Raw genomic sequence first — 19,170 nt, forward strand, 5'->3', positions numbered from 1 at the left:
AAGTGGTGGAGGCTGCATTAGGCTAGTCTCAACCGGACCTCCACGGAATCACGCTGACACAGGCATTCAGGATATCGAATCGCACCGACCCTTACTCAGAGCGCAAGACATGAGCAAGGGCTGGTGTGAAATTGGCCGCAGTGCATCGCTTTCCAAGGGATATTAGTTTTGAAAAGCATTGGTCGCGAGGGTGTGTGAGAGGCGGGTATCTCTAGTATTTGAAGATAATATAGCTGTGAGATGGTCAGCGGCTGTCGCAAAGTGTTGGAAACTCGACAAGTAAACACATACATGGCGTGGATGACACCGGGGATCCATCCCAGGACAGTCAATAGGATGTTGATCAGGAAATCAGCACCACATCCGCGCTCCAGGAAGACACCCAGGGGAGGCAGGATGATGGCAAAGATAATTTTGCAGATGTCACTGTTAACAATATTAGTACACTGGATATAGTCTCGGCAACAATTGCGATCTGGCGACCTGGCGACAGAGCCGAGAGTGCGAGAGTGCGACAGGGTGACAGGATGACAGAGGGTGATAGGGTGATAGCGCGGAAGCTATAACTTGAAAGTCACAGCATAACAATGGATAACTTACGAAGCGGTGAAAGGCATTTTGGGCAAATTTGATAGAGGTTGGAAATGTTTGAATGGGGATGATGGAAAAAAAGTGGAGGGAGGGAAGTCTTAAAAGGGGAGGGACAGGAGGAGCTTGGGTCATTACATCATGGGCCGCCACCTGCTGTGGCTGTATTTTTCTGGCAGATCAAGGCACCAACAGCCTACGAATATGGCTAAGATTATGACCGAAGGGCATTTTATTTTGTTTTGTTTTTATTTTTCTATATTTACTCCGTACTTCTTAATCTTTTAATTTTACTATTATAATTGTACTCCGTAAAGTGGCTAAGATAATGATCTTCTGTGCTGGCGGCTGCGACACCAAGGTTTCTCACCTATCCAGTTCATTCTTTTGCTCGCTGCCTGGAGGTAGCTTGGCGCTGAGAATTAGCCTGCATTTCCTTTTTTTATTATTTTTTTTTTCTAACCTACTTGTTTTTCTATATTTATAAATGTTGTTGTACAGATGTACTCCGTACTTTGTTACATATGAATAGTATGTGGCTATGTGCCCATGCAATCTAAGTCTCATGATGGTGACGATCTCTACAAACACCGTCACTTCTAACTTTAGGAATCTTTACTTGTTCTGCCACTTGCACAGTTTGTGGCCAGACAGCTCACCAGCCCTATGGACCCTTGGCCCCCACCTGCCAAGGCGCCTGGTATCGGTATGTGGCCTCGATGATTTTATTGAAACAGAAAAGTGGCTGGGGGCCATTCTTAGTGGCACAATACGGAGATCTCGAGGCAGCCGAGGATCTATGTACACACGTTCGATGCCAGATTTAGAGGAAAACTCACTTCTCTCTATTACACATATTGTAGTCAACTGAGTCGGATTTACATATCGTTTTCGAGCCCAAAGCCAACATCATCCAACAAGGAGTTCCACTGTGGGATATCTAGGTCTGGCATGACAGCCACAAACCCCAAAAACTGTTGCCAGCCCTTTTTTTAAATAATGCCATCAGCAAAATCCCAATCTCACTGGTCATTGAAGGTTCAATGGGTCCACTAGTCGATGTACTATCCAGCCCTGTTTCACGAGCCGCTACTCTGTACTCTGTACAGGTGATTCCTTATTTCCTGCAAGAGATCCACCCTGCAGATTGGTGTACGGGGCCGCTGCTTGTGTCGTGTCGACAGTAGCGTCTGCATGTTCTTCTAAACCCCTGGACGGGAGATCTAGATTCCCCTTCCGACTTCTCTAGCGTCTTGCAAGCGGCAAGCACCTTAGCCTTTCGAGCCTCGGCGTCTGGTGGGGTTCAATGAAACATCATTGCCCCATATTCAGGCTCCTGAGAATGCAGCAGAATCGATATCATGGCATTGGCCACTTCACAACAGTGGTTTGCCATTCTGACTCGCTGGATACACCCGGAATTAGTCGTATGAACTGACAAGGGCAAGGCTTGCTGGACCCCATAGCTATCACAGCTCATTGTCGATGTTGATTGGCTAGTTCTCATTTATGCTTCGTCTGGAAGAGATATATATATATATGTACGGGACCTCCCGCGAACACATTGGTATGACCATAAATGTGTCAACGAGGTATTCACTGACAGCGGCGCTTTTTCTCTCGACATCGCATGACAAAGGCAGTCAATTCCACTGGTGCATCATTTTAATCGGACGGCCATGCATATGTGGCTATCCTGCTACATCAAGTTTTTTTCAATTCACCAAAAGCTTGGAAGCATAAGTGCAAGGTGGACAAGAAAACTTGGCCCTTTGGGCGTCTGTTTTCGACACTATATATGTATATTTAAGATAAGCACTGTGATGTATTGTGATATATTTTTAGATATATTTTCCCCTTGTCGGTTTCATGGGTAGAAAGACGAAAAGGCCATAAAAAGTATCCAACGTACTGACAACCAGGCATGTATAACATCCATATGGGATGCTCCGCGGTCTTCCGCGGAAGCTCTTGCATAGAGTTGGTGTGCTACATTGAGGACTTCACATTGCTATAACCTCTAGTATTAAGAATAAACTTCGCTCACTTTTGGATAAATCAATCAGAAACTCTCAAGTACATATGTTGCGTTAAAATAACTACTCCCTACACATACTCGTCATAGAATACGGTGAAAACAGATGTTCCGCTCCGCGGCTGATCCACTAGGTATCCTCCGCATGACTTCCGCGTTTTCGTTATTGGACCAGCTTTGACCTTGATACCTTAATGTCGATGAGATATCAACATATGAGGATAGCCCTCAATTCTGGACGCCGGCAGCTTCTGGGCCCATGCAAAGTCCTTGGAAGCCTCGATCGAGCAATTAGATCTTACGCGACACAGAATCTGGCCAAAGGTGGACGACCTTTAGCATACACATGGCTCACAAAGACAGCAGAAGAAACTGTGAGCAAATCAATCTTTCTGCTCTTTTGGTATCCAAGCTAAACAATCAAAGTCCCCAGATGATATTTTGTCCAATCTTCCTTCAGGGCCTGTGAGTCCATCAGCTGCGGCCGCTTCTGTCCCTCTCCTCCTCGTCACCCCGAGCTTCGCCCACTGGCTTGATTCTTCTAGCCCTTTCTTGTCCCAATTTCTCGGTCGCCTTCATGGAAACTCCCCGGGGAACGATACTCTTTATGCTCTTGCAGCTGTGGTTGACACACTCCCGAATCCTACACCCAAAAGCCTAAATTCAAGCGAGTCCGAAGGGCTGTCGTTTCTGGCAGTAGGGCAATCAGGTGTTCAGGCAAAGGCGGCATCACCACGTCTCATTAGAAGCTCTGCCAGCGAGGAAACCAATCTCTTGTTTTCATTCCAAACCGAAGTGATTGGTCAAACCGGCAAGAGGCCTACGCACGAGATTGGATTGCGCCTTGCGAACACTATATTTGTCAATGGGAGAGAAACAACAATGTTTGGCACACGCTGGTCTTGGGACAAAACCTCGAACGGATATGCCTTGGACAGTTCGATTGATCTCACAAGCTGCGTGATTACAGCGACTTCCCAGGCTGTAAATGCCACATTGGAGTTGCCATTGCATCCCGTGACTGAACGACGACGAGTCATGACTAGCATGGGAAATATTTTACGGCAGCTAGCAAAATCGACGGATGCGACGTCGATGGACACAATCCCTGCTTCCTCGGAGCTCGAGAAGGAGCTTCCGCGGTATATTGCAGAACATAATATCGTTGACCAGCGTGTATCCGTATGGGCGCTTGTCGAGAAACCTGACTTGGAGATGGCCGACTCAAGTTCATCTACCCATGATCGCTTGATCCAATCTCTGCACCAAGGTGGAAAACTGCACCGTGTCATGAGTGGTGGGGGCGGATGGGGAAAGAAGCAAGGCCTACTTTCGCTGGATCCCGAAGTTTGCTTCTCGGGAACTGCCAACCGAGACGATCTTGTCGCATTGAGTCAAGTTTTTGATCCTGACACCGCACAGTTGGACACACTCCCTTCTATTGACAAGGGGATTACTGTAGATGATCTATCTCTCCTTTCACAGGTTGCTACTGCAGGTGATTATATTCAGTTCTTTGTGTCAGTAGAACCGACTCGGGCACAAGGAAAAGTTTCAAACAATCATGACTCCCAGGAAGAGCCTGTCAGCTATCACTTCGGAATGGTAGCAGACTCCATGGAACTTGAGACACATGAAACGGACGAGAACAGCAATGTGATTATTTCTCTGCCTCGTACCTTTGGAGCATTGTCCGAGAAGGCGATTGCCTACTCGCAGCCTATGAAAGGAGAAATGATGTCAGAGTCGTGCACAAAGCTGAATATTCCAGGATCTCGAGTTATCCTCGAAACTGTATAAACAAAATGATACATATATACATTAATACAATATATAACTGTCTGAATAACCGTCACCTAAACCTCTACATGTCACATACTAGTTACAGTGTACAACAAATGTAGTCATTACCTGTCCTGGTGGATATGCCAAGATATAACACGTGACCCAGAGAGGCCAGCATGTTTGCCGTCGACCTCCAAGCCTCTGGACTCTCCATCCTCTCCGACCGCATCCAACTGAGCTTGTCGACCTCGGGTGTTCTTATTTCCTTTTAAAGCTCAGACTACCCCATAGGAACCTCATCGGGTTGTCTTTCATCAAAATGGCCACCGAACTTTGGTAAGTCGTCAGCCAGACCTCTCCAGCCCCTGGGCGCTTGACAGCTCCCGACCGACACCTTGCTATCAAGCCCGCCAATCCTCGGAATTTATGGACCAGACTTGCTAACAATTCAATTTTCACAGCCCCGTCTATGCGGTGAGTTTTACTATATGCTAGAACCCGATGCTCGAGCACGACCAAGCCAATCGCCCGTGTCTCAGCTCCTCCGCGTCATCCACCTGCTCACAATGCATCGGAATTATAACTAATCATTCTTCTTTAGCCCTTCTTTGGTGCGCTGGGCTGCACCTCCGCTATCGTTTTCACCTGTTTCGGTGCCGCATATGGAACTGCTAAGGCCGGTGTCGGTGTTTGCTCCATGGCTGTCCTCCGCCCCGACCTGATCGTTAAGAGTACGTCAATCTTGACAAGAGCTCTGCCGATCTAGCATTGAGATAACCCTGGCCTCACGCAAGGGCATATGGCAACAAGTAGCTGACTCAGTTTCTAGACATTGTCCCCATTGTCATGGCGGGTATCATTGGTATCTACGGTCTTGTCGTGTCGGTCCTGGTCGCCAACGACTTGACCCAGAAGCTTCCTCTCTACACTGGTTTCATCCAGCTCGGTGCTGGTCTGTCTGTCGGTCTGGCTGGTCTTGCTGCGGGGTAAGCTTGCCTCACAAGGTGTTTCCCATTGATCTAGAGCTTTGTTCCTAACTCGGATTGCAGCTTCGCTATTGGTATTGTCGGTGATGCGGGTGTTCGTGGAACAGCTCAACAGCCTAGACTTTATGTCGGAATGATTCTGATTCTCATTTTCGCTGAAGTTTTGGGTAAGTCCTAGCTTGCTCCCCATACCGATCTGTATAATCGCATCTAACCATTTCCACCCTCGCAGGTCTGTACGGGCTGATTGTTGCTCTTCTCATGAACTCCCGCTCGAAAGGAGAGTGCTAAACGAAAGACCTCCCGCCGCATTCCGGGAATCGGACCTTGAATCGCCCCATGGACTGCACCTACGCGATTCCTGGTTTATTCCCGGATATGCATTCTCAATATTTCCCCGGCGTAATCCAATGTGCCTTTTCGGCCGGGGAAGTTGACATGACAAAGTTGGTGCGGGTGCAAGATTGGATGACATCGGAAAATGATAAATCGATTTCAACCCATTTGAGAGTGAAGATTCGATGACTGAGCGGATGTAGAACCGGGGGAATCTGTTCAAGCATTCGCCCTGAACTCGGTGGACAGGTGTGGGTAGATATTGGAATTTTTTGGCTTTACATTGCATAACACCGCGCTGGACTCTGTACTTTATATGAAATTCGCTGGTCCGGGACTTCAGTCTCCGTCCTCTTCCATCACGGTGGTTAGGCAGGATCTTCTGTAAGGAGTTTCTTTTTTCTTATTGTTCTTTGCCTTAGGACATCTATTTCTTCTATCTCGGGATTTTTCAAGTGTTTTGATCGGCTGGCCTTTGTGACCTAGGGTTGGGTTTGGTAGGACAGTAATTCCTATTCGTGCATTCGGCCTCATACATACATATGTAGTGGTGTTACTCACAGCCCTAAGTATTGGAGTACTCATGGTAAGTTTGCAAGAGATGATCTTAAATCAAGATATTCCCTGCTCTATTACTCCTAGTCATATTTACTGGGATCCAGCAGACACTCGTATCAGAGAAAGCAGCAGCACCATGACAGAAATTGAGTAACCAGGATCTATTGGGCTATTCGCAATGCATGCATGGGGAGAGTTAATGCCCACATAACACAAAAGCGCAAGACTGCACCTACATCTGCGGAAGTACAGCAGTTCACAGCAAAAAAACAAAGAGAGAAGAGGTATGCGTGGATATTTAATCGAGTATAGGCGAGAGAATAGGTAGGGGAGAACGAGAAAGTAATAAAAAAAAAAAGGTATGAAAACAAGGATATATGCCCTGAACTCTCACAATACTAGCCTCGACACAAAATGCACAGGCGCAGGCAAGATGCAATTGACAGCAAAAAGAACAAAAGTAAACCAGGAAACCTCAAGCATGAGTCTACTTATCAAGTTTCCGTCTCAGGGTACGCGTTCTCTTCATCAGCTTCTTGAACTTGTGCTTCTTCATCTTGGCCTTGCGCCGTCTCATAGTGCTGATGGCATGCATGGTGTGGTTGTTGCGTAGACGCTCCATGTATGTCATACCTGCGGTAGAATCAGAGGGCGCCTCAATTGAGATCTCGTCGTGCATGTTAGATGGGTCCTCCATCTCTCCGCCGCGAACGAAAGGTCCTGTATGCGCCTCGTAGGTCTTGCGGCCATCAGCGTGGCGAGCCTCGCGGATAGTCAGGACGGTCGAGTAGGTTTGGTACTCGTTATCCATCTGAGAATCGGTGAATTCGGCAGTCTCGGCAGCAGATGTGTCCATGGGGACGGGTGGGGGAGGAGGCTGGAATGGGCGAAGACGACGGGTGAATTCCTCCACGGACATCTTTGCATCGGGGCCATCCAGCATGCGGAGTTCGCCGTCTTGTTCGGTGAAGCTTCGGAACTGGTCTTCGGACTCTGACATGCCCTGAGAGCCAGTTTCCATCGACTGCACGGCCGAGGACAGAGTGAAGATGACATCCTCCGGCTCGTTCTTCAATGGCCGCTTTGACGAGAAGATCGCTTCGAAGGCATCGGTGGTCGAGGTGGGGGGCACAGTAGTTGTCACCGAGATTGGCCGGTGGATGGAGAAGAACGATGCTACATGGACATCTAGCAGCGAACAGACGGAAAAGTTAGTTTCGGGTTATTTCTTTGCCGAGAAAAAAACCATATATGGAGCTGGCTGGGGATTAAGTACTAACCATGTGGCTGTCGGTGCTGTGTTGAGGGAACACTCGGGAGGTTGGAAAATGCCGCATGCTGGCTAGACTTTGAAGATCCATTTCGGGTAGAGCTGTCCTTCCCCCGACGGCGGTTAGCCTTACTTTTCTCGTTAGACGAGTTGACTCCCTTTGCCGGGGCAGAGGTGTCCATTCGTCGGGAGCCATCGCTGGGCGGGACGGGCGGTTTGGAGGATGAGGAATACCGGCGTTGGTGCAGAGGTCGGGTTGCGCCGAGCAAGCTGCTGGTAAGATTTTGACAGGAGCGAGTTATCCCGGGAAGCGGCATGGGCGTCCATGCCGCCCGGACTAACGATGTTGACAACATGGTTGGTAGATATCCCAGTCACTGGGAAGGTGAATGAGTCTGAATCGGAGGCGAAATCAGTCGGCTCGGAACTCGGGGTCACTGATCATGCGGAAGTTATGTAATATTAATGCCTGAGGCATCAAGTTCATCAACACCTTAGGCAATCTTGAACTCGCGTGATTTGACTTGATGGGGAAAATCTCCGTCTTCTGTACATATTGGCCACGTTATTTCGTCGATCATGTGGTCGAGTCTTAGATTCTGGGGTTCTATGCATGTAATTGTGGAGAAATGGTCCATGTCGTGTGATCTACAGCAAGAAATCCGATAGTAAGCGGTCTGACGAGTGGACTAAAGCGAACAGCACTTGATACTTGAACCGTTTTTTATTTATTTTGGAAGATACATTGAGATTGGAGAGGAGGGTTGGGGAAAGTGCTCGTAAAAGAGCAGGATATCGAGTTCATTCAGATATGAGATATTGTAAATAAAGACACAGAATGATTGTGATAATACAGAGCAGTCGTTAGTAAACACAGCTGCAAAGACAAACAAATGGTATCACTCTGCATTAAAACACAAAGAAAAAGTAAGAGAAAAGGAGGAGGAAAGACGACACGGTCGCTAAACCGAAGCGTGGGCATTAGTTGGCGAAATCGGATGGGCTTTTGGATGCAACGTGATAGACCCAATGATGTGAGCAGAAAGCCGACAACAACCTCTCAATCAAGACGCCTCGTTAAAAAGAAAGAAAAGAAAAAGAGATGAAATATGGCAGAGTTCACGAAGGAGTGAACGAATAGTAGCCGCCCTGGAATGCAACCGGAAAATAACTGGTAGGCTAAACAGCTTGAGAAATATAAAATGAAAAGGAAGAGAGAGAAAAGAAATTCATCGTCACAGAGGGACAGTCATGGGGAATGCCTCGGGAATTTGAGGGCCTCTGCCTTATAGTATTAAGGTATGCAGATTCTTCTGAATGATCATGTCCTGTACTGAATCCATAGTCGCCTTGAGTAGTGTTGTATCAGTTGCATTAGTGTAATGGATGTAGATTTCGCGGTCTGGAATGCGGTTGATACCACGGAATCGGTCTGCAAAGTACTGGGCGGAGGAATCATAGTCGGTGTCAGAGCCGGTATAATCTGGGAAGTGTTTCGAGATAGACGAGATTGCGAGTTTTCCTTTGAATAGATCAATCTTGTTGAGGAACAGAATGATTGGTTTGCGCTTGAACCATTCGCCGTTGACTAGTGATTCGAATAACATCATGGCTTCGTGCATTTGATTCTGTAAAATGTGATTAGTGATGTGAGCGAGGAGATTGGAATAATCATGCTTACAGCATTCTGGTCTTCGACCAGACATTGGTCGTATCCAGATAAGGCGACCATGAACAACAGACACTGGACACCCTCGAAGCAATGGATCCATTTCTTCCGCTCTGACCGCTGTCCTCCAACATCCATCATGCGGAAGTTCATCTGTCCGAGCTCAAACAGAGTCTCCGTGATACCTGTTGTACGAAGTCGAGCCTGCAACATGTCCTGGTTATCAGGAAGCCAGCCCTGTGTGAATATGCGATCGAGGGATTCATAGAAACTAAGTTTCGTCAGCCTAGACTCATGTAATGCATCGCCAATTCGACTTACTAGTACAAGTTGTCATGGAGAGCAAATTCGTGCCCCCGTGCAACGGCCTTCTGCACACCTTTGTCCTTCCACATGGCCCTCATGGCATCACGAACCTCGAGATCAGAGAAGGCTTCGTCGGACCCTACATCTGGGTCGGTCTTATCTAATAGGTCCGCAAATGGCTTTCAACCCCCGTTAGCTGGTGTGGGTTTCTTGGGAAGGAAGGTGAGTAGTACCTTGGTCTTTTCCTCGTTCTCGAAATCGATATCCTCGGCATTCATGATATCCAACAAGACTTTGAATGCAATGACGATGTTCGAATAGATTATAGCACGGGTTTGGTGACGCTCTTCCTCGGGGAAGCCCCGGCTATGAATGATTCGCATCTGCTTGATAATTGTGGACTTGCCAGACTCTCCCGCGCCTGGGTATTTCGTTAGCAACACGGCACTGAAGCAAGACGACAACCAGCGACCGAGAATCACCCACCTAATAGCAGAATCTTGATAGTCCGGTCTAGCGTCTTCTTGTCATTCTTGATAGTCCGATCAATCCGCGCATTGCGCTGGAAAGCTTCCTTATCAACCTCCTCGGGCTTCGAAACTAAGCAACCCATGATTTACGTTCGATAACAACAAACGACCTAGAGCGACGGTGGTTAGCAACGATTCATTGCAAGCTGAACTGGCTCAACAAGGAGTCGACGCATCAACATGTATTCGATCTGAATCAGGGATGCGATGGGATTGCGCCACTCGGGAGTCCAGTCGAAGCTCAGAGACAAAAGACTCGACTAAACTCCACCAGACTCGACAGCCGACTAGGTTCTCCGCACAAGGTGGTAGATGTGCCTACCTTCAAAAAAAGAACAAAATCCTCCCCGTGTATTATGCCAAAGTCCAACCCAACGTTGAATGACTGGTGTGCGACGTGATAGGCACAAGCTTGAGAGGTTCGATCGGTGCTTCCGTTGTTTCCCCACACCTATCGACCACGTTCCGTTGTGAATTGGGCGGTTGTGTTTCCAATTGGACCAGGTTATCCTCCGAGACAGGCGCCGAATCCGTGTGAGAAACACAGGGTCAGCCTGCCGAAGGCCAAATAGGAAGCTTGAGGGGGAGAGACGTTGGCGGTAACGGGGGAAGCCGAGATCGCGTTCCAAAGTTCAAAAGATGGGCTTTTCCCGAGTTATGGGGACAAAAGGACGTTCGGAAGTTGAGGGCCGAGTGCTCCGGAGGGGAGAAAGAGAGAGGGGGCGAGAAATGGAAGAAATGGAATGGCGCATTCAAGGCCGGTTGTACATCTCTCCCGTCCCACGAGCGAGTCCACAAGCGGGGAGAGAATGGAGAATGGAGAATGGAGAAAGGAAGAATGTCGGTGATCAGGGCTGTCAGATATTTTGGTATTCTGTATACTTACTTCGGTATCTTTGGACTTTGTATCCCTTAATATTTGGTATTCTTGAGTATCTTCAGGTATTCTATCTATCCAGGTCGAAGGAATACGGAGTACATGATATATCAATGTTTCTTCCTTATCACTCTTTTTTTTTTCTCTTTATCTTTTTCTTTTAGCAATCTCCTCTTTGTCGAATACAAAGGCTTTACTCCGTACTTTCGTACAAAATCTTCACTTTGTTCCCAGGGGGGCCCGCTAGGCCGATCCACCATGGGGGCGCTTGACCCCTGTTCTACTATCACTGCAAACAGATACTGCAGTTCGGTTCTTCTACAAAGTACTGTTATATTATCTTTTTCTGATATATAATATATATATATATATATATTTAATAGTCTAACAGGAGACAAAGAGAGGGAGAGATAGGGTAAAAAAAAAATCAAAATATCACGGAGTAGAGATCCATCAAATGGCACTATTGAAAGCACTTTCGGGAACACCAAACACGTTGATCCAATCAGCAGGTTTTCTGGAACAATTGAATTGTTTTTTTCTTTTTTTCTTTCCTTTTTATTTTCAAAGAAAGAAGAAAATGGCATGGCAACATGTACTCTGTACGGAGTACAGCACCCGATGTACACAATACGAAAGGAGGCAGTAATGTAATCCGTACTCCGTACAAATGTTGCATTCGCCAAGCCAATGCGGAATGCAAAGCTGCAACGATCGACACGAAGGTGCTGAAACCTACATTGGCGTGCCAGTGGCCAATGCAAGGGCCATTCTGAAACGTTGGCGGATTTCTATCCCGGGTCAACACTAAGGGTCTGCTTGGATCACCATGGGCATCTTGCTCTTCTCTCCTACGTATTGGCCCGTCCACTAGAGCCCCGAGATTCGCATTTGTACAAGATACTTCGTTATGTACTCTGTACCTCCACACCACACTGTTCTACCGAGGTTTAGACGGACCTAAGGCTAACACCGAATTTCAGCGCTTGGGGGCTTTCACATACACCAATCAGAGAGCTCGAATCCCACTCGCTTACTTCCACGTTATCAGGGACATTCCGAAGGGCTCCATCACGAGAAACATATGTTCGGTGGATCGCTGTCATTTCCCTTCGCCCCCACAGCGTACAACTTTCACCATGTTTGAGCCGCAGGTGAACCTGCCAGAAGCAAATACTTTGTATGGAGTATGGATCTGACTCGTAACGAGGAGGAGATGACCAACTGTACTTAAAGGAGTTCACTTTTGCTGCGTAGTAAGCCTGTGACACTCGGGAGTCCAGGCCAAAAGTGTCTGAAACAAAAGACCAATTGCCCCATTCTACAGTTCGCAGTCCCCGATTTCAAGATATGATTTTCATTAATTTCGGGCAATCTCACCACGCCATTGTACTACTAAGGCAGGGGGTGATCCATTTTGGGACTGGTCAAATGCACATGTGGAGATCGGTTAGCCCCCCAAAAGCCATGTCACATTTGATCCTGAGAATATTTACGGAGTAGCGTGACGACGAAAAGAACACAATCATCTATAGCCTTTGGATCAGAAACTGTGGCCTTTTCACCCTGGAACTTTTGCCTTGAAGAGTCTAATTAGACCTTACCTGATTTATCCTAATTCTTCCAAGACTCAATTGGTGTCTGAGTCACTCTGACTACGTGAGCAGTTTCCAAGGTTAATCCACGTAGTCTAAGTGTGATTGAAGTTGAATATATGTGAGATATAAGAGTGGTCGAGTGGTGACCATAATCAGCATCGATCCTTAGTCGTTGCAGGCGCGTCGCATGTTGTATGAGTTGTGTTATGAAATCAACCGTGTCTTCTTTATCCATTGCGTATCTAAACGTGGGGGTTTCCAGACTAGAATATGTAGTAATGAACTTAGGCTCTTGGAGGAGGCCTTTGTCGAGGTGGGGTATGTTAATCAGGTTCCCTCCACAGGAATTTAGCGGACTCTCTATTGCAGTGATAATGCTGAGAAGGATTGTAATCGTATCACATGGGGTCAGGATATTACAACATCGATGGGCCGGAACGATCCGGCGTGAAGTGCTTGTACAGGCAAAAGGACCGGCAGTTCACCAGGCGCAGTAAGGTATCCTGTCACCGTTGAATAGATTCTTGTGGGGTAACAATAAGTCCAGAGGTGTGCCGCTCCCACTTGAGTCCTGATCTTAAGATATCCTCGTCCATGCCGTTGATATATAATGAGCAGACATGTGGACATAGTTGCAGATTCTGCGATAACATGTCCAGCCTCTAAAGAGAGGCCAGGGACAGGGCCGTCTTAATAGTCTTGAGATAGGTCTTGCAAAATTGAGGCAAGGTGCAGTCAGTCATATAGGGATTTGCAGGTGAGTCGGAAAGAACACAAGGCTGGGGAGTCTAAGGAAGCGCTTATTTCTAGCAACAGTTCAAGCGGCAGGTAGCACAAAGGGAAAGAAATGGAATCTTTGGGAATTCTGATCTTATGAGCAAACGCGCGGAAGGTCCTTGAAGCCCCACTGAGACTTAGAGATGGACCCATGATGACTTTGTTAAGAGGAAGAGTGTTGGTGCTAGCAACCATGATGGAACATCGAAAGTAACTACTTCAAATTATGGCACACTTTTATATTTGAAGGTCTTCCAACAAGCCCTGAAGGTTAAAGCTACTTGATAATTTCATAATTTAATCACTCCAACTTCCAAGGTTCTCTGCTAGTTCCAAGGCAGTTCATCGGGCGAAGGCATACATAAACAAGCAAACCTCAAGAACTTGGTTCTCACAAATCTCTAATCCAGCCTCCCAAACCAAGTCACCGGGGAAAACTGGGTGGCCAAGTGCAGTATTCAGGATGGCTGGTATACAACATGATAAAAATGCCATACTCTGTGACTGCTAATTCCAGGGAAAGGGAATTAAGATAGTGACTGACGCGCTGTGATGCCAAGCAGCACGTGTACGGAGTAGACCTTTCCTGATTATGAACTCTATACTCCGTACTTAGGTATCCGGTAATTCGCCGAGTAGGTACGAAGTACTCCGTACTCCGTATACCGTTGTACTCTTAGTATGAAATGTCATAAAATGAATCTGGATCAACCTAGACCAGGCTAGTTCGTATTACCGATCTTAGGACGAAAATTCTCCGTGGCCCGATATGCCCAGAGATGCGATCGAGACTATCATTATAGTACATACTCCGTACCCGGTGGGCCGAGCTTCCCCTAGCGGCTTACCAAGTGCTTACCAGGTGCTTGCCAGGTGCTTGCCAGGTGCTTACCGATGTAAAAGAGGAGCCCCGGCTACTCAACCCCTGAGATTGGGGTTCTGCCTCCACATGCAACTTCCCGAGGAATTTCCCGCATGTGTGTTGTGTTTCTCTGTGGTCGGAAGCCCTGGAGGCATATCTGAGGTATTAATTCTCATACGGAGCACATCCTCATCTCCTGTCATTTTATGCATAACGGGTGCTCCACTGGTGTATCATGAAGCTCTGGCAAATCTTCATACCGAAACCCTACGCCTTAACACTAGGTATAAATCAGGAGCTTACAACATTGGAAGCCTGCGGCCCCAAATGTCTTATATTATAATAATATATAACTAACTATTGTATAACTACCTAACAAGTCCCTGGGGGGGGCTCTCTTATCCCCAAGTTTTGCAATAGAGTTCCCGGCAGAACACATGTAAAGAGGATCGAGGTCCGCCAAAGCTAGACGCCACACACGGCATCTGGAATAAGAAATTCAAATTAAACATATACCTAACTACCCATATACTCCGTACCTACCTACAGCATACTATTTGTAGGTAGGAGCTGAAGCAAGTGCAAAAGTTAAGGGTAAACCCGCCAACGGCAAACGGGCAAACCATTCAGGGGCGTTGAGTGGGACTGGAGCAATTTAAACGTTGTCGATCAGCATTTGACAGCAGGTCTAATTCCAAAATTTCCAAAGCCCGAGCGTACGTCGTTCGGGAATAGCTCCGGAGCTGATATACCTAGTCCAGCATAGTGGGGAGATGTCACTTGCTCGGGATTTTTTTCGAGGGTAAAAGAAGTAAATAACAAATGAAACATGGAGAATCATAACCATTTTTAGTGGCCGTTATTATGAGTCTATATTTAGACTATGTATACTCCTGAAGGAGAGGACTTCAGTACTTTGTACATACTCCTAAAGGGGATTTGTTGAGAAGATAGACGTTTTTTTTTGTTACTAGTCCCTATGCTAAGAGATACCTACCAATTACGGAATACAGAATCCCTGCTCTCTCTCTCTCTCTCTCTCTCTCTCTCTTCCGTAAGGGAATGGGATACATAAACTAATGGTGGCGCGGTTTCCGCCAACTAAATCGAATTCTTGTACTCCGTTCGTTGTATGTTGTACGGGGGTAAAGAATTGAATAGGCCCACAAGGCTAGTGTCATTTTATTTCAGCAATAATAATTACAGCTCTTGATCATGTACCTCTATATATATGCCGAGGTTATTCTGGTCAGTTTCCCAACGCAACTTGAGTAATAGATGTGAAGCCAAGGTTCGCATTGAAGATACCAGAGAGCTAAGTACGGATTAGGGCATTCAGCTGATTCTGTCAAGTAACCATTCAAGATTATTCTTTATAGTGATTGGACAAATTGATGTTTCGACCATTGGGAGATGAATGGTTTAGATCACTCTCATTCGGAGACAAAGTGTTGGTGACGTCACTGAACAGTTCCAGAAAATTGCATGTATCCATAGACTACACCTCGCAGAACCGATTTTCTTATTCTCCATAGTCTTCAAAGTCTACAATGGGCCGCATACAGAAAAGAGCGCTAGTGGTAATCTTCCCTGAGTTCAACATCCTCGATGTGAGCGGTCCAGTTTCAGTACTCTACAACTCGAACTTCTCCGTGAGCTATGCCGCCAAGGATGAGCTCACAACATCTCAAGAGAACGCGACAGTTAAAAGAGACATATCATTTGCTGAGGCCAAACTTCAACTTTCCGATTATGAGATATTGATCGTCCCTGGCTCACGACCAAATAATATCCTACCACATGTGGAACACGAGCAGGGGCAGCTATCGGAGCTTGTCGAATTTATCACCAGTTTCGCGTCATATACGGATCAAGAAAGCGTGCGACAACGTACCATCCTGGCCGTCTGCATTGGAGCCTACTTCTTAGCTTTTGGAGGTGTGCTTGATGGCCTCTCTGCAACCACACACCGTCTTGCTATCCCCGGGCTACGAGATGCAACCCAACGTTATATAGATCAAACCCCCGGTGCCAAAGGGACGCAAGTTGTCCTTGAAGGCACCTCGGGTCCGGTCTCCTATCTAGATGCTGGTCGGAACCATTTTGGAGTAAGAATCATCACGACTGGCGCTATGATCAATGGTATCGATGCCGCATTGCATTTTGTCAGCCTTGGTTCGAGCCCGTCACTCGCAGTTGAGGTCGCGGGACTCATTGGGCATCAATTGAAGGAGATATAGATATAGCGCTAGTGGTACAAGGAAAGCGATCAGGTCACGCTCATCTTGGCAGAACCAGTCTTTAACATCAGTTTTTTTATATTTTAATCATGTCATGCGAAAAATTTGGAGTATCGCAGGGTGCTATCTACAAGAAAAGTTGAATATAAAATCACCACATAGAGTTGAAGCTTCGTTGGGGGCAGCTCATGTGGCTGTCCAACAAAAACTACCGCAAACGCTCCTATTAATTCCACGATTTCTTCATAGCAACGTGTAATACTCAAAGAGTATAGTACCATCCTATCATGCCCTCAATCTGGATATTTGTCTCCCGGGCTTTTTTGTTTCTTCTCCACAAGTAAATGTCCATAATTAGGATTAGGCATATGCTAACCATTGCAATACCGAATGTCACCCAAATGCCCGTAGTATAATGCGGACTTTCATCAGACTTGAACGCAACGCTTGCAATGATACCGCCAAGGCCCCCGCCAATGAGACAGGTTGCCGATGCGACTCCGCGCTTCGAGTGGGAAGTAATGTTGTTCGCTTGGAATGCGAGTACACCGGGGATACAAAACTGCAGGAATCCCACTCCTAGAGTATAATGTTAGATATATAGCCATTCATCTTGAAAAGATTGAGAGCTCACCTATGAATATCCCAAAGTATCTTACCCCACTTACGCCACCATAGGCTGTGATCAACATCCCTACTGCTGTCAGAAGTTGATGGACAGCAATCACCGGCCCGCGGATTTGATATCTATCAGTGAGCCAGCCGCCGAAATATGTAAAGACTGCAGCCAGAATGTAGGGAGGGGCACTGAGAAGCTGACTCTGCGTGCTGCTGAACCCCATGCCCGTAAGGATGACTGTTTGGAAGTAGCTGTACGCATAACCGGGCAGGGTGGAGGCCATGAGATTAAATGCCCAAAAATACAACTTCCAGTCCTTAAGATGATGAAGAACCCGTTCCATTGTAATTGGATCCTGTTCCGCATCTCCACTGTCGTTGTTGATGCGAGCGATGATAAATTCCTTTTCCTCCGGCTCGAGAAACGTATCTGCCTGAGTTGGAAAATCTATTATGATGAACCAGCCAATCAAACAAACGCTACTGGTAATGGCACCCTCGATGATGAAAATCCCTAGAGTATAATCACGATTCACAGTCAGCCGCTGCCATTCTCATGGCATAGAGATGAACACGTACAGCGCCATCCGTTCAGCCCATGAGTTCCGTCTAGCAGTGTCAAAGCATAGGCAAAGATTGCAGCGAAAGCATTCAGTACAACGGAAACCAGCCAGAAAGCGGCCAGTCTCTTGCCCACCTCAAATCGCGTGTACCAGCAAGTAATTAGATAGGTGCAACCTGTATAGTTAGTTATGTATAACTTGGAGACACAGTTTATTTCGATATACCTGGAAGAAACCCGGCTTCCATTACACCTAAAAAAGAATACTGGGTCAGCAAGTTAGAATGGAAAAGGAGGACATCTCTTTACCTAACAGGACTCGGCAAGCTATCATTGTAGTCCAACTTTTGGCGAAACCCATGCCGATCAAGATCACCCCAAAGCTAAATCCAAGAAATCCTAGCCAGTTTGCTGCACCGGCCCGAGGAAGGACGAGATTCTGTGTTTCTTTCATTAGTAATGATTCCTGGTCGAAGAGTGCAGACATACGCTAGGTATCTCGAATATACTAATTAAGATACAAAGTTAGAAAATCAGTACACTCAAAATGTTTCCGGGTAATATGAAAGGGCTTACATGTATGCCACGAAAAATACCATAACAATTATCGTATACCTATTGCCGATGTTGAGTCCAAGATCTTCCTCCATCCCTGCTACAAATGCAAGACCAAGATTGGTCCTATCAATAAGGGATATGGAATACATTATTCCGAGAATTGGGAGGAGGCGAAGATCAACGCGTCGACTAGTCCGAACATTAGAGTTGGCTTGGTGACAATGCTGGAATGTAGAGGGAACACACATCACTCCTTTTTGATGTGCCTCGTCAATACCATACACAGGGGATTCATTGCCTGGTTTCTGGTGTGCCGGCTCTTGTTCCTCAAGGTGGATAAATTCCAAGTTCTCTTTCTTCATAGATTCATCCTCCGGAGGGGTGGCCGAAATCGATGCCATTGTTGTGAATTGATGGGTTTATTGATACTTCGACAAAGCCAGAGAATGAAAAACTGATATAAATTGGGAACAAGGACGTAGACGGTACTTTAAGAGATTATATTGAAGAAGATCTTAACCGAGCTTATTCAACATAGCACCAACAGCCTTGGTAGAGCCTCGGAACAAGATGGGCCCTCGGAACAAGATGGGCAATCGAAGAATCCGGGAAGCTATCAAGATTACCCCTCAACTTTTTGCTTGATGCCAAGCAACAGAGGACATCAAAGCCGGGGGGGACTTTTCTTAACTTGGCATCGAGAGGGGGTTCCTATCATATACAGGAATCTCACAGATATCTAATATAAAAAAAGGGACGGGGAGGATTGTAGTATCAAAACCCCGCACCGTACTCAAATCTAAAGAGGCTATGGCGAGCAAGTAGCCTTTATTTTGAACTTAGCTTGCCAAATTGGAAGCAAGACCGAGTGGTAGCAATCAGTTTGCTCAGGATCTCCTAAAGATGTAACCAACTAGCAACTGCGACTGCTAATTGATGGACAAGTGTAACTAAAACATCAACATTGTCAAGTTCGGGTTGGTAATTGATAGAAAGCATAGTGCAGAAATAGGAA

General features: G+C 46.6%; 7 protein-coding genes across 7 annotated transcripts; 3 read left to right on the plus strand and 4 right to left on the minus strand.

Annotated features, from left to right (window-relative positions):
• Window positions 1-133: 133 nt before the first annotated feature.
• N7479_007474 (YqaE/Pmp3 family membrane protein) lies at window positions 134-633 on the minus strand. The gene is made up of 3 exons (XM_057255168.1): window positions 601-633; window positions 292-426; window positions 134-233 (listed from the first exon to the last, which is right to left on the minus strand). The coding sequence occupies exons 1-3, from the start codon at window positions 615-617 to the stop codon at window positions 212-214; spliced, it is 174 nt and encodes a 57-aa protein (XP_057109030.1). The 5' UTR covers window positions 618-633; the 3' UTR covers window positions 134-211.
• Window positions 634-2,838: 2,205 nt separating this feature from the next.
• N7479_007475 (uncharacterized protein) lies at window positions 2,839-4,423 on the plus strand (the record flags this gene model as incomplete). The annotated part of the gene is made up of 2 exons (XM_057255169.1): window positions 2,839-2,997; window positions 3,050-4,423. The coding sequence occupies 2 exons, from the start codon at window positions 2,839-2,841 to the stop codon at window positions 4,421-4,423; spliced, it is 1,533 nt and encodes a 510-aa protein (XP_057109031.1).
• Window positions 4,424-4,727: 304 nt separating this feature from the next.
• On the plus strand, window positions 4,728-5,685 carry N7479_007476 (H(+)-transporting V0 sector ATPase subunit c; the record flags this gene model as incomplete). The annotated part of the gene is made up of 6 exons (XM_057255170.1): window positions 4,728-4,744; window positions 4,870-4,882; window positions 5,010-5,139; window positions 5,238-5,394; window positions 5,458-5,561; window positions 5,627-5,685. 6 exons carry the CDS (start codon window positions 4,728-4,730, stop codon window positions 5,683-5,685), a joined length of 480 nt encoding a protein of 159 aa, XP_057109032.1.
• Window positions 5,686-6,775: 1,090 nt separating this feature from the next.
• On the minus strand, window positions 6,776-7,914 carry N7479_007477 (mitochondrial 37S ribosomal protein mS38; the record flags this gene model as incomplete). The annotated part of the gene is made up of 2 exons (XM_057255171.1): window positions 6,776-7,476; window positions 7,569-7,914. 2 exons carry the CDS (start codon window positions 7,912-7,914, stop codon window positions 6,776-6,778), a joined length of 1,047 nt encoding a protein of 348 aa, XP_057109033.1.
• Window positions 7,915-8,844: 930 nt separating this feature from the next.
• N7479_007478 (guanine nucleotide-binding protein subunit alpha) lies at window positions 8,845-10,146 on the minus strand (the record flags this gene model as incomplete). The annotated part of the gene is made up of 5 exons (XM_057255172.1): window positions 8,845-9,186; window positions 9,240-9,498; window positions 9,549-9,712; window positions 9,767-9,954; window positions 10,020-10,146. The coding sequence occupies 5 exons, from the start codon at window positions 10,144-10,146 to the stop codon at window positions 8,845-8,847; spliced, it is 1,080 nt and encodes a 359-aa protein (XP_057109034.1).
• Window positions 10,147-15,727: 5,581 nt separating this feature from the next.
• On the plus strand, window positions 15,728-16,417 carry N7479_007479 (DJ-1 domain InhA-type; the record flags this gene model as incomplete). The annotated part of the gene is made up of 1 exon (XM_057255173.1): window positions 15,728-16,417. The coding sequence occupies one exon, from the start codon at window positions 15,728-15,730 to the stop codon at window positions 16,415-16,417; it is 690 nt and encodes a 229-aa protein (XP_057109035.1).
• Window positions 16,418-16,679: 262 nt separating this feature from the next.
• N7479_007480 (uncharacterized protein) lies at window positions 16,680-18,556 on the minus strand (the record flags this gene model as incomplete). Its single annotated transcript, XM_057255174.1, has 8 exons — window positions 16,680-16,996; window positions 17,052-17,549; window positions 17,615-17,773; window positions 17,824-17,850; window positions 17,907-18,036; window positions 18,087-18,105; window positions 18,174-18,344; window positions 18,402-18,556. 8 exons carry the CDS (start codon window positions 18,554-18,556, stop codon window positions 16,680-16,682), a joined length of 1,476 nt encoding a protein of 491 aa, XP_057109036.1.
• Window positions 18,557-19,170: the final 614 nt, after the last annotated feature.

This window comes from Penicillium vulpinum, assembly GCF_028829585.1.
Source record: "Penicillium vulpinum strain IBT 29486 chromosome Unknown utg000003l_segment0_segment0, whole genome shotgun sequence".
NCBI classification, from domain to species: domain Eukaryota; kingdom Fungi; phylum Ascomycota; class Eurotiomycetes; order Eurotiales; family Aspergillaceae; genus Penicillium; species Penicillium vulpinum.